Source organism: Camarhynchus parvulus, chromosome 5 (genome assembly GCF_901933205.1).
Source record: "Camarhynchus parvulus chromosome 5, STF_HiC, whole genome shotgun sequence".
In the NCBI taxonomy this organism is placed as follows: Eukaryota; Metazoa; Chordata; class Aves; order Passeriformes; family Thraupidae; genus Camarhynchus; species Camarhynchus parvulus.
In genome coordinates, this window is record NC_044575.1 from 56,071,698 (window position 1) to 56,086,870 (window position 15,173).

General features: G+C 39.0%; 1 protein-coding gene across 2 annotated transcripts in view; it reads right to left on the bottom strand.

Annotated features, from left to right (window-relative positions):
• SLC38A6 (solute carrier family 38 member 6) overlaps nt 1-15,063 on the bottom strand; it is a 35,643-nt gene extending 20,580 nt beyond the window's left edge. Inside the window, exons 1-5 of one of the 2 annotated variants that reach the window (XM_030949203.1) lie at nt 14,879-15,063; nt 14,256-14,377; nt 13,470-13,543; nt 9,369-9,421; nt 6,450-6,489 (exon numbers count right to left, since the gene is read on the bottom strand). In XM_030949203.1, the coding sequence (XP_030805063.1) occupies nt 6,450-6,489; nt 9,369-9,421; nt 13,470-13,543; nt 14,256-14,377; nt 14,879-15,031 (442 nt within the window). In that variant the 5' untranslated portion in view covers nt 15,032-15,063. Of the gene's footprint in view, nt 1-6,449; nt 6,490-9,368; nt 9,422-13,469; nt 13,544-14,255; nt 14,378-14,872 lie in introns of both variants that reach the window. The other variant, XM_030949202.1, reaches the window with a different exon arrangement.
• Nucleotides 15,064-15,173: the final 110 nt, after the last annotated feature.

Consider the following 15,173-nt stretch of genomic DNA (forward strand, 5'->3'; position numbering starts at 1 on the left):
GATTACACAGTCACAGGCTGAGCTGTGACACAAGAGAACACAACAAAAAGCACAACATCCTTGTGCTCTGATTTACCCTGAAATACTGACATGAGACACCCATTCAGCACTGAGGGACACAGCTTTCCTGCAGAACAAACCCTCTGCAATGGCCTGGTCTGAGGCTGCAGCAAGAGGGGGATGCCACAAGGGCTAAACCAGAACTATGTCAGCAACCTTCACATGGTCACTTCCTAATTTTCAGGTTCTGAATTTGCATGTATTATGTTAATTTGAGGTCATTTTCAGTATACACCTAGAGCTACTTGATGGAGAACAGTTCTGAACTCCCCTACAGGCCTTGACACACCAGAACTCAGCAGAAATCATAATTATGTTATTAGTTTATTATTCTGTACACTTACACTGTGTTGAAAGCAGAAAGAAATATTGCTCTTAAAATACCTATCACTTTGCCATGATCTCAAAACTTGATATTAGCTCTCTGACAGAAAAAACAGAAAGTTTATTAAAATATACAGTAATTGCTTTACACTTCCATTACTACAACCTGCAGTGCCAGCATGAGCTGTGACTCTATAAATACACACAGCATACATACATTATTCAGAATGTCTGTGCTGTGCTGCCAATATTGCTTAACACTGACCAAATGCATCCCTATCTGAAAAAACAGTTGCTAGAGAAAAGGCCGTTTTTTAAATAGTCCTCAAAATACCTCTTCTGAGGTAGCCCAAATTTAAAATATGTGGGTGGCTGTTTGGTTAAAAGAAAAAAGTGTAACTTTTTCTTATTATCCTACCCAAAAAGAGATCAAGTGCTAAAGTCCACAGCAAGGATGTCACAGAATGTACAATAAACTTATAAGTAAATACAGAATTTATGGTGATAAATCCCTTTAAATCATTTCATTGAATGGACTCACTCTTCTGGTTAGCTTCTCCTCATCTGCCACTGTAGATGATGGTATCAGAGCCCTGTAAATGTCTTGCATTTTTAAGCACTGTGCAAAGATGGAAACAAGCTCCCCTCCAAACTTCCCCCAGGAGAAGAGAGGGAGTTACTGGTTTTAATATGTCCTTAGTGGAAGCTTTAAAAAACAATGTTGGGATAATTTCTTTGGTTTTAAATACAGATGTAGAATGGAGTGTGTGACAGAAGATGTAATCCTTGTTCATACAGAGAAATTCCAAGAACTCAAACAGGTTGTCAATTTCTTTGCTTGTCCTTCTATTATGGAGACTCATCCTGACGAATTTCTGTTCCCCTGCTTCCTTTTTCTTCTATCTTTAGCTTTTACCTGAATTAGTCAGGAACTTACCTATGGCAATGTTCAAAAACAAACAAAAAATCCTTCTTATTGTACACAGAACACACAGGCAGCAGATTTATTTTGGTAAAACTTCCTTAGTTATAGGTGTACATTTATGCTAAAAGAATAGAAAAGTGTCCTACATAGCTCATCACATATTCCATTCTGTAGTACAGCTGCAGGCTGGTATTTCTGTCATTTATTTTTTTTCTATTATTTCAAGAAAGCTTAATACTTTTTTACAATATCAAACCTTCCAAGAACCTTCCATTCACTGCCATAGGAAAACACAGGAGCATGGGTCACCAATTGTTAAATTAGTACAGGAGCTGACAAACCTGCCCTTAATTAAGGCAGCTCTGCACTGGAAATCCTCACTTTGAATCAGTCAGGATAATTAGGCTTTCAGGTCAAAAGTAAACCGTGCTGTGAAAACAAACATTTGAGTTTGTTTGAAAACAGAATTAGATTTCCCATACTTAAAGGAAGCTCAGTAATTTCTTAAGGTATTAAGGATGCAGGTCTCAGCATGAAAGAAGCTGTATTTTATTTTATTTTATTCCTCCATGATTTGCACTGTCCATTGATTTTCAAAGTTTCTGGAGTATTGTTCTCACTGATTGCACAAAGGTTATTCCCATCCTCGCCCCCTCAGTCTGAAAAAATATTTGCTTTATTTGAATTTGAAAGAAATTTTGCAAACACGTTTAGAACTAAACTGCAGAATGGATCAATTGGGGGGGGGAGAAAAAAATAAAATAATTTGCAGTTAAAAAATAAAATGCCCACTTAGCTTGATAAAAAGAAGCGTTTATTAGTTTCTGCACAGCACCTCTAAGCAGGCACTCACAGAAAGCATGATGATATGTATTTTTATATATTTACACGGGATGGAGCTAAATTAAATATTTCACTGTTTACCTCAGAAAAACAACGGGGAGGGGATGTGGAAGCCAGCAGGAGAAGCTGGAGGCTCCCGAGGCGCCGCGCTGCCGGCAGCTCTCCCGGGAAGGCAGCCCAGGCCAGCAGAGGGTGGTGCTGCTTCTTTGAAATTTCTGCCGTGCATAGCGGCTACGCCTCTCCATTGATTCCGGGAAGCTTGAAAAATACGAAGCACGCGATTGTAAATACTTATTTAGGGTGTCTTACACTCGCAGCAGGGTCTCTGTGTATTGTCTGTCACCTTGACTCTATTAACAGGCCATAAAATCTACAGAGCAGCATCACCCATTGGAAGGAATCCTGTCACTCCCAGTCACTGACTGCAGCATTCAGGCAGTGCTGGGGATAAAAATCACTCCAGGCACACAGAATGAGCTTTTTTTCCTTATCACTGATTCTTACAAAGAAGAAAAGTGTGTACCTTTGAGGACAATTGGAAACAAAAAAATCAAAAAGCACCATTTATAGAAATTACATTGAATTAAACCGTATTTATATAAGAAAACAAATAATTTGTAAAAGTAAGATAGCTGTCTGGAAAGTTTAGTTCCAAAGAATGACTGCAATGGCAACCTGGGGACAAGCCAAGGCAGGTTCTCTGAAGAAACTGAATAAAATATATATTGCAAAAATCCTTACAGAGACCACCTAAGCTACATGGTGGTACTGCAGGTTGTACTGCAGCACTTCATCCCACTGTAAATAAATTTTTAAATTACTAAACTCCTGTTCTCAGCAGTCTGGACTGATGTTTGTGTGCATCACAGCCACCAGACCATATCTCAGCAGCAGTGACCTTCAGCTGATGGCAGCCCCAGCCTGGAAGCATGCTGCAAAACTGCACATGCTTCCTGCTAAGCTCAGTGCTGGCATTTGTTAGTGCTGGCAACAGGCTGAGAGCTGCTCTTGTGCAATACTTTATTGTGTTTGTCTCCATTTTTCCACCAGCCTTGCTAAAAATCAGCCCTTCTCTAGCTTTATTTCACATGCTTTAGGAGTCCTAAAGATTTTCTCTTGGGTACATGGCTGTGGACTGTCATTCTTTTCAGTCCCATCCACAGAAAGGACAATCTAAAAGGAGAAATTGCTGTCCTCCTTCCTCCCTTCAGAAAGCACCTGGGAATCTCCCAAAACTTCCCTGGTGGGGAGAGGGAAGGGCTGTGTGATTCCCAGCCACAGCTCTGGCCCACTGTGCCTCATCCATCACTTCCTAGAAGCACAACACCATTGAACAATAGCAGGGAATGCATCCAAGTCCAGCTGCTCCTGGGAAGGATGACATGAAGAGCCAGCAGAGCCATGGAACTCAGCATTTCCACAGCAGCCTCCCTCCTTCCTTCTGTGCCTGCAATTCCTCAAGGGCTCTCTCCCTTCTCTGAGGGCACCTGACACCATCTGGGAGCCTTGGAGATCCTCTCCTACAGAGCAGATGAGAAATGGCCATAAGGAGGATCGCTGCAGAGGAAGCTGTGTGTGACAGGAAAGGGTTGGGAGGAGCAGATGAACAAACCTGAGCAGCCTGGGAAGTGCAGTTTGACATTTCCCTTTTCCATGTGCCCTTTGCACCCACACGCCAAGCAGCCCTGCCAGGAACAAGGCAGTTCACGTGACTGGTTACATTAAAGGGCTGCTGGATTGGGTCAAAAAACTGAGAAATGGAATGTAAAAATTAGTAGCACTGGCCATCCCATTCATTCTTTTGTTATCCTTCATTAACAAATACCTATTTACAAGAACAAACTCATTATAAGGGAAGCAAGGCAAATGTTCTCCAAGTTTAGTCCCCCTAAGCTCATATTTTATACTCTTTTGAATTAGGGTATTAAAGTTATTCTAATTTACATTTGGATATTGAAAAGTCGACTCAGTATCCTGGTGCATCCTTAATTAATCTGGGTATTTTAATAGATTTGATTTGTGTTACATGGATTAATTAAATGCCTTCCAAGGCACAATTAAAAATCTGCAGGAAAAGTTGAACTCATATCAGAGATGCATGTTAAAATTCCAAACAATGTAGTTGAAAACCTGAACCTTAATTTGACCAATCAGTGCTTTCCTGCAGTACAAAAATGTTTTTTTTTTTCCCTTGGGTACCCTGGTAATAGAAAAAATCAATTCCCCTATCTACACAAATCCCTGAGTATATGCAATTAGAATGTCAAATTCAAATTTGCACATTAAGCTTTCTTTTAAAAAACCACGAAGATGACGAATTTGAAAGCATAACTATTAAAATTATTACTAAAGTGCTTTCTCCACCACAAATTAATGTAAAACATTTCTGCACTCAGGCTATTTTTAGAAGGGATCAGAGCAAACTTTAAAAAAAGCCCAGACTAGATGCAGATAGTGACAATAACCCTGGTAAAGTTGCTTAATCACAAGCCATCTTTCATTATCTCATGCTCTCTAATCACTTCTGAAATAAGATACCGCGTGATGCAACACACCCAGGTCTGATGATGGAAGAGGTAACACAAAACAATTTTATTTTTAGCCTTCCTCTGAAATCAAAGATGTTGACAGAGTCTGGATGTCTGCCCAACAGGGCTCCTGGTTCCTTCAGCCAGACAGACAAACAGAAAGAGGGGAACACAGCAAAGCAGCAGGACAGGCAGAGCCCAGGTTTTACACTTAATCCCAGCACAGATCCCAGTCAGGACAAACTGCACTCCACAGTTCTGCCATGTAAAATCTGCAGAAGGACCAGAAAGACAAGAAAAATTCTTTTCTTTCCATGCAGTTCTTTAAGAGTCAAAGCTGTGTGAGAAGTAAAGAGAATTTTTCATATCTGATATTTTTTAGGAGCCTGTCAGCCTGCAACACAGTCACCTTCAGAGCTGGTCCTGACATGGAGGACTTGGACTGCAGCATCCACCATGCACTGGGTTGGGGCTCCAGAGTTACTGAGCTGAATTTTATTAAAATGGCACAGAGGAAGTTATGAACTGTGATGAGGAAGAAATAAGAGTCATATTTCCTTTGACAACAGTCTTGTACGTGATGCCAGAATCTCCAGAGCCTGCTCTGTGTATCCCTCCTTCTCTTGTACTGTTTATTTAGAGGTGCACTCAAATGGGAAAGGAAATGAAAAGATTTGTTCGTTGCTATAGAACATCCTCTAAAACCTGTATGAATAAATAGTCCTTAATCTTGGGATTGCTATGGTCACTCCTGTCTAAAATTAATGCTTGGATTTTTATACCCATTTCATTTGGGCAGCTTTTGTTATATTGGAACTTTTTGTATAAGAAAATATTCCAAATTTATAATGAAAACACAGTTACTTTGTCTAGTTCTAGGTGCTTAGCCAGTGACAAAAAACAGCAATCATTGAATTATCTGGACTTGACAGGTAATCTTAAAGGAAAGAAGAAGAGCACTGGAATGCTGTTTCCTTCTGTTGATGTATTGAACAACATCTGCTTGGTGGTAGGGAACAGAGGAGGGAGCTTTCAGATAATTCCCTCATTTAAAAGAAAGAATCCAAAACATTCACAACAAAAGAAAAATTAAAATTGTTCTATTAGACTTCGAACTGTTCTACTTTCAGACAAAGAATTTCTAAATACTTAGTGACTGTCAAGTATGTGAGCATACCTGAGGAAGAGTTCAAGTACAAAAGCAGGGAGTGTTATTTTATTATGCCATGTACCAAGGAAGACAAAATAAGCAACAGTGGAAGGGGACAGCCCACATGATGTAAGTCAGGAAGGTAAACTTGTAAAAAAACAAGTTATTGAGCTAAAAAAAGAAAGTTCCCATTAATGCAAAACATATGAAACATCATAGCTAAGTAAACATTCACTTGCTGCACAAATCACTAAAATGCACAAGCAGGTTCCAACAGCAAAACCCAAACCACATGATCTGATAAAATGCAGCTCCCAGATCCAAATGTACAGAAGGGCAGAGAGGAGATGCTGCTTCCTGAGCTCCTCTCAATGAGCAGTGCAGCTCTAAGGGATGTGCTCCACATCCTGGGATGCAGCAACAGAGAATCCAACCCCCAAAATTCCCCCATCTATCCCACAACTACAGCCCTTCTGCTCAGCACCATCACAAAAGCCTTTCTCTTAAGTTTTCTGTCCTTTTAATCAGTTTCTTAAAAACACTTTAATTATTGCCTTTGGTGCTGGTGGAGCTTTGAAGCCTGTCACAGATTTAATATTGAGCATATGAAGTCTCTTACCTCCAATATTCTGGATAATTATTGTAGTTGCAACAAGGACCTATAAAAAATTGATTTCTTTAGAAAGGGTAAGAAGGATAACTAAAATCATATGTCTACAGCAGGCATAAACCACATGTGTATTATCTTAAACACACCAGATGTAGCAGTGATAACAAGTCCTGAAAGGAAAGGAATCTTCTCCTTAGAGAGGAGTTTAACACATGGAAACCAACACAATCTAAAATGAACATGGAAACAAAAATTCTTCCTGAAAATATCACATTTTTATTCTGAGACAAAGCAAGAGTTATCATACAGTGAAGCCTGTTGTGCACAAGAGGTTTTTAAATCACTGAAAACATAAGTGCATTCTAACTGATATCAGGTGAATACAAATGAAAATTATCATTTATCTCTGAGAAGACAGACAGCAGAGATTTGTACAGTACTTCCTTATTCCTGAATATTTTTGACTGTCAGGAATGTAATTGTTTTTTTAAACTTGTAAACCAGATAGACTTTTCCTTAGCACTTGTGGTTATTCATACTAGACTGATATGGAAGCAAAAATGATCACAGGCTAATAAAAAACTTGTCTGAATAAAAAAAAATTAATTTCCTACTGAAAAAAACCCTAAAAGTGGCTATAAAGTTTTTCCACTGTTTTCTTTTAGTTTAGCTCTAAAATACCATGATCATGAGCTTCAGTTTTCTTTCTGCCCACTGCTCTTCTTGATATAGGACATTTCCTAAATAAGCACTGCCATTAAGTCAACTTGGAAAAAAATTAAGCTACGGTAATGAGAAGAAATACAAATTTGGCTTTTTGAAAAAAATTATTTCAGATTTTACACTAATTCAAAGTCAGTTTGAAACTCAGCAAGGAGAGGAAGAAAAAAAAAAAGCTATCTTGGAATTTGCCATAGATGGAAACAAATAGTTCACACCTTTGGAAAGGGAGAATCAGCAATCTTCCACCAGCAGAATATTTCCATTCTTACAAATCTCAGAAAAATACATTTGAAAGGAAATCACCAGGTTGAGTAATTGCTATACTTCAAGAGTAGTTAACCAGAGTTTACTCAAACTAAGCTGCCAGTTAAAGCAAGGTTCTGCACTGGCCTGGCAGTATCTTCCCCTATGGGTGAGGGAGAACTGAGCACTGCTGCAGAGAAAAAAAAAAACAAACAAAAAAATGTCATCTGTGCCTGACTGAAGTGAGAACTATTCAGGGACAGATGAGAATTCAGAATGGTGGTGGTGAAGTAGAAAAGCCTAAAAATCAACAAGATCAGTTAAAAGCAAGGCATTCAGGAAGCAGACCTCAAATACATGACTTAAGAGTTACTGGATTGCAAAGAGAAAACAGTCTGATAAAACACTCTCAGAAACAGCAAAGCAAAGCAGGCAAATTTTAACAAAAGTGTATAAATATCAAAGATGTTTCAAGTGACAAAGAAAACTGCTCCAGAAAACATCAGTTCACCAGGAAAACTTGGTGAACTTTGATTATTTTATCAAAAGAACAGCTTCCCAACATAGAAATATTCCAGTGCTCTCCATGCACACTGAAAATAAAAGGCCAGATAATTTTCAGCATGGATTACTTAAACTGCAAATAATGAAACAGTATATTAAGAACAATTTAAAAAAAATACACATGTTGACTATGATGTGAAGCTTTGAAACCTCCTTCACTTAAGCTTTTAAATAACAGATTAGTGCCAAGAATGGTTTATGTATGTTCAGCCCTTCTTCAGGGAAAAGGCACGGTAAGTCACATTTTGGTTTCTTCTTAAGCTCCACATTTCTATAACTTTTTCAAGTAATGGCTCATGGTTAATGTGTACAGAACAGCTCCTGTAAAAAACAACTATGTCTTATTCCTTGCTATTATCAAGGTTTATTATCTCTTGAGGTTGATCACTTGTTAATTTGGTCAATAAATATTGATCCTCAGACTACACTCATGTGCTTATTAATGCTAATGGAAGCCTTACAAACACCTGATAGCTCAGGCTTAATTCTCACTGACATTCAGATAAAAGAAAGCAATCTCTAGCCTGTTAAGGCAGACTAATTTTAAAAGGTTTGCATTGTTTCAGTAAAACATTAAAATCACACTCATGTGGTAAAAAACCTGTTTTCAGTAAGGTATAACTGGAACACAGAGCCCAGAATTCACAAATTAACAAATTCACATTAAATGTGCTGTATTCACAGGCAGTAACATCACTACTGGGAAAGAGAGATTCAAAACACACTACCAAAAAATAATAGTTAATATTTAAAATAATTAGTTAAAATATTAGTTAACATTTTGATTACTCTTGTATTAGAAATGGTTATGTTTGATGGTGGTTTTGTTTGGTTGCTTTTGTTTGTTGGTTTGGTGGGTTTTTTATAATTATGAGATAAAACAAGTAAGAAACATTCATGTGAAGAGCTTATTAAGCAAAAGGAAACTAACATGCATCCTGTGTACTCTTAGCTGTTCCTATAGTGGAAATGACATGAAAAGCCATCCCTTATCTCAGATCCCTATAAAATGCTGAAACACCAACAGCAAATCCACCACTTCCCTGTCTCTTAACACTTTGACAACAGAGGCAGGACTGTATCAAATCTAAACCTTGAGCCAACCTGACAATTTCAGTGAGCAGATTTGTACAGACAACTGAAAGTGAACACCCTGACAGGAAAGCAGCACAAAATCTTGCATTTCAGGAGTGTAAATTGAACTGAAGTTGGGCTTCCACAGAGCAGACACACAAACTGAAACCAAGTGAAAAGCTTCAGGCTGTAAGGGATTTTTCAGCATACTATGATGTTAGTAATATACTATTAATTTCATTTACATCTCTTCACTATGCAAAGAACATTTGCATATCAGAAGCATGAGACCAAGAAGAAAAACAGGTAAAAATGAATACTCACCCTTCCAGTTGATCCAAATGCAAAAAGGCCAAGGTCTTCATAAGAAGTGACAGCTGTTGGTAAGGGAAAAAAAGAAAAGAGCTAAAATATCTCTAACTTGAAAAGACTGAAAGCTCTATTTTTGGCCCCTTTCCCCCCTTTTTATATTAATGAAATTCAGAAATAAAAGAATATTTCATAGCTTTTTTTACTTACAAAATAGCTTTTATATTCACCTGTACTCCTGCTACAAAACACAGCTTTATTCTCAAAATTTAGAGACTCTTCAGAAACTCAATTTAGTATTTGCAGTTTCAGTATTTAAAATATGACACTAGTACATTAATAGCAAATTGCCTTCTCCCAAAGATTTTCTTTGTGGGTGAAGGATTATGAAATTAGCATTAGCAATTAGATATAAGGCATTTCTGTATTTTATTTCTTAAAACAGCGGGGTTTTTTAAATTAGGATGACAAGAGAAGATACATTTTCATCTTTCTACAAATATAAATATTACCATCTTTCCCGCTTTTAAGAACTAGGCCCTATCTATTTTCAAGAGAGCTGAAGGTAAACACCTTCTTTAGTTGAAACCTATTATTAAAAAAACCCAAAAGAAAACCCAAAGCAAAACAAAAATCCTGCCCTTACCTGCACCCCACTTACATAACTACATGAAAACAGCCTGTGGTTTCCTGTATAATTTTGCTGGGTTTTAGCTGAAGCTCACTTCTATTATAACTCAAAACAATCCCTTCTCAGAGAGAGAGATGTCATATTAAAGCCTCTCATTGTTAACTAAGTATTTTGTTATTAGAAACTCAAGCAGTATCAAAAAGATGAAAGTTTTCTGAGAAACACCACTCATTTCTTGGGATATAATAAAACACCTGTGAAAGCTTCAGAGGGTAAAATTAATCTCAAACCCACATAATTCTGTTGTTGGTTTCTCTTCCTTGGTTCTGTTTGGTACAACCCTGCTCCTGTCACAGTTTAATTGAGTGCCCAGCTGTGCAAGCTGAGCTTTTCACACCTGAGAGAAGCCCCATCCTCTGTAAATGACACAAGGGATGGGAGACACAGGCACCTCACACAGATCAGATGGCAGCACTGGAGCCTCACACCTGCCCAAGCTTAGGTGGTTTTATTTCATTGAAGTTCTGCACACAATTAGATCAGTGCCCCAGAGGGGAACAGAACAAAACAAAACAAACAGAAACTAAACCCAACAGAACTTCATGAATGTTCTCATATGGTTTTCTCAAGGGCAGTGTATCCCATTCTGCTCTACTACAGACACCAGCACACTATCACAATATAAATGAAATAACAAAACTAAATGAGCCAGAATCAGTGCCCAGCATAAACTTGGAACTGTCTCTAACAAATATAATTCAACAAAAAACATGTCTCACTAGATTTTACCCTGTGTTTTTCCTAATTTCCATTTATAAAGTAGCTAATCATTACTAAACTACTAAAAAAAAGCATTTTAGGTAACCATCTTCATTGCCATTAAAAAAAATCAGTAAAATAGTAAACATATTTAAGAGCAAGTTGTTTTTACCACATGGTAATAAATATACAGCACACATGTATGAGGAGTTATGAGCCAAGAGAACAAAATTTTCCACACAATTCCAAAAGAGCAATATGAAACCTTGGAGTATTTTCTGTATTAACTGTTTCTGTAATCAGTTTAGTCCTGTAAACACTGGGAAGCCCTGCTACTTGATCACATTACTTCTGAAATTTCAAGAATATATGGAACAAAATATTTAGTGCAATTTATATAAAGATAAGTAAGTTCTACCTGATTAGCTTATTTTTTATCATGTTATTAACACTCCATGGAAATTATCCCTTTATATGTGAAGGGGCAAGTACAGTACCAGCAATATTTGTGACTGACTCCTAAAATGAAAAGAAAAAACAGCCACAAAACTTCAAAGTGCATCCCACTTAAATTCCCAATTCCCTGCTTTACAGAGTAATCTTAGCCCTTATCAGCCCAAAACAACACAGGTCATACTGAATTAACACCAGGACAAACACTGACTAAACTAATCTCAACTCAACACTTGACAATATTTTTTTTGCTAAGCCTTTTGGTCTACACAAATCACTTGATTTTGTCAAAGTCCAGACCAATATAAATGAGTAACTGAAGACATTTCTTTATTTTTGAACTGCAACTAAAATACTTGTGCTTAATAAATCCTGGCCTCTGTTTAAAATTGAATTAGTATTAGTGCTTTCTTTTCAGAAGGTGTTTTATAGGTCACCTCTTTCCTAAATAATATAGTTTAAAAAACACTTTAAACAGTTTCTCTTGACCACCTTTTAATTTTTTCTAGCTTGTTTTTAATATAAAAATACTAAAATTTCCCTCTAATTTTTCCCATGGATTAAGTTTAATACTCTAACACTGTTTACAAATGAATATAGATTTTTTTTAAAGAAAAAGTTTTAATTAAGTACTTTGGAATCAAACATGTACAGAGATTTTACTTTATCAAGGTACAAAGGTTGTATTTCCCACTTTTTAAAGACAGTGTTCCAAGGAAAACCTTGGAATGCTAGCTAACATTTAATTACTTCAATAGCTGACAGGAATTATAGGAAATATAATCTCAAATCTTGTTTTAAAAAATCAGAACACAAAAGGTGATAAATCCAGCAAAGTTATCCAGACACAATTCTGGTGCAAGTCCTACCTGCCAGCATTAGGTGATAACTAATTATTAGTTTCAGACTAGAGGAATTCTTCATCCTGACACTTCAGCTGCATTTCAAAAATGCAGCTGCATTCAAAAATGCTTTCCTGAGGTGGACTCTTGCCTTTGGACAAGAACTGAGGAGTTAAACCCTTCATTCATATCAGGCCTCTGAGTTCAGAACATCCAAACTCTTCTTACTTCAATAAACTTAAACCCTTAGTTCTCCCCCTCATCACAATTCTTTTGCAAGAATCTCTTTTTTTTTACTAGACAACAGCTTAATGCCACTTAATGCCTATAAAATACAGAACTTTTCAGCCTGAAGGAAGAGGTTTAAAAGGCCATTAAAATTACCTGAATCTCCCCTTTTTTTTTGCTTCTCATGTACCTCTCTAGATTCGTGTTTCAGGTTCTGATTCCTTTCTAATAAGCAGCACTCCAAAAGGAGGAAAAAATTACCAAACCTTTAATCCCAAATCATCAAGCAGCCAACAATACCAACCATAAAAGTAACCCTACCTCTGAGGGGTGTTTTTTAAGAATGCATGAAGATCACTCAACAGGTGGAGACAGGAGCAGAACATCCAGGAAGAATCAGGAAGCAATCATCTGAGAGACCAAAGGCAGCTAAAGAAAACAAAGCCAAGGAGGAAAGAAGCTTTCTCCCACCACCTTTGAAAAGAGAGGAAAACAGATGAGAGGGAAACAATAAGCAGGGAAACTTCCTGCTGTAACATGATCTTTGTGTAGCACAAGTCAAGGAAAGACTCAGTTGTTTCAGTAGCAATTAAAAGAAGCAGGAATTAAAACAGGAGCAGATTTGACTGCAGGTATTAGATTGGATTGTTTGAACTGTCTCAAAGCAGTGCACTTCCCAAGAGCTGCACCATGACTTCTCATTCAGCATCAAAAATGCTCTATAAGCTGCATCTATAAAGCACCACAAGAATAATGATAATCCAATATGATTGAAAAACCTGAAAGGTATCCATTTCAAACCATGGACAAAAACATATGTACTACTCCTAGGAGAATGAAAGGCTGCTATTTTATTGCTCTTAGGCATTCACTGAAAGCAAAAGCAGACACTGAAGTAGTGAGGTTCAGCCAGCACCAAAATAATTTTGCTGCAGAAATACAGGATCTCTCTGGAAAGATAAGAGAGGTATTTGGAAAAAAAAATTAAAATTTAGAAACCAGTCAGTTTGGCATTGGCTTTGCATAAAAAGACTCAAAATCCTGTTTTTAAATGGCAGATATTAATTGTTAAAACACTAAGTATTTCAAGGTCAGTCAATCAGACACCACTGTTAACTGCAATCTTTATACTGTGTCATGTCTCAATGATAAAACTGAGGAAATGTTTCAGAGCTCACTGTTAGATAAATCCTTTGCACTTACCAGTCTGAGTGCACATACTGAGCAGGAGAAACACAGAGTAAGAAGCAAGGCTGGCAACAAGCAGCAGCAAGATACTAAAAACCACAAAATATTCACAATTAAGCACTTTTACAGTACAATGCACTTTCAAGCTTTAAGAATGCTACTCTTGCAAGAACTAAGCTACAACATTTCCTCATTTTATGGCTTTTATCTGCTGACTATGGTTCACGTGGTTTCTGATTTTCCCAATACTTGCCAAGTTATCCTGATGTGTGGATTACAGAATGGCCATAACCATGGGAGTTTGAGTGTGCACTTATACAAAAATACACATCCCCCAGTGAAGAGAAACCAACGCTTAGGAAATGGACAAAGTGACAATTCCAGTGACTTTGGCCCCATTATCCACAGGTCAGCATTTGCAAGAAGCAAAAGTGCAAACAAAAGCACGAGTTGATTCAGAGTTTTCAGCCACATATCCATCCCATTCCACAAGGCCCATTCCTGGAGCTAAAGGAGATCAGGGTTTTGAAAGGAAAATATCAATCTATCAGGAGTAATGGCCAAGAAATTGCCACCCTGTGGCAATTTAATGCAACATCTGGGTAGGGCTTATATTAGGTCAGATCTGAATGACTAAATCAAAAAGGGGAAGATCTTAATCAGAAATTCTGAAAGGCACAAGCTATTTATTTCTTCCTCAGATTTGCACAGGAGTCTCAGTATCTATTTTTTGTTTGTTTGTTTAATTCATACCTACAATGGGAGTTTAAAAACGAGCATATATAAAAACTGAAAACTTACCTAAACCCCATGATCCCTGTGTTGGCCATGGCATAGGATAAGCCAAGTATCCCACTGCCCATGATTGCATTCATTAAGTTAAACACTGAGAAAGCAAAGGAAGAACCATGACTTGAAGAACTCTGTGAAAAAGAAATAAAAAAGCACAATTAGTGAAAACGTCTTTTGATCTTTCCTAAAATGAAATTCAAGGGAGGAGGCAACAGTCAACTTCTCCTTCTTTAATCTAAAATCTCACTTCTCATTCTAGAACGACGCAAATCCTTGCGCACACTCGATGCCGCGAGCATCCCAAGACGCCCACAAGGTTCGAGCACAGCGGGGGCAGAGCGCAGAACGAGCACAGCGGGATTCAGGGCTGGGATCAGGCTGTCCCTGCCTGCTCCAGCAGGGCCCAGGCAGCGCTTCCAGCGCTCAGCAGGCAGGGAAGCGAAGGGATCAGGAGCAGCCATGGCACCAGAGGCTCATCCCCCCCTCCTCCAGGTGATTCTTCCCTCCCCGGTACTGTCACCGCAGAGCTGCTCCTCACAGCCCCGTCCCGCCGCCCTTTGAACCCGCGCTCCCCCTCAGCGCCCAGGGCAGCCGCCTCAGGGCGCTCCCTCCCCGCCGCCCCTCACACGCACGCTGCCCGGCGGCGGCGGCAGCAGCGGGGCGGTCTCCCGGTCCTCCTCCTGCTCCTCGTCGTCCTCCTCCCGCCGCTCGCGGGCGGACAGGTACCAGCCGCGGGCGGGCAGGGGCCGGACGCACCCGGACCCCCAAGGCGGCGCCGCCGCCATCGCCCCCCGCGCCCGCCGAGCGCCTCTGAGGGGAGCGCCGGGGGCGGGGCTAACCGCGGGCGTGGCCGTGTGGTGGGCGTGGCCACGAGCGAGGGGCGGGGCCGTTGCACCCCGCGCCCGCCCCGCTGATGGGACGTGAGGG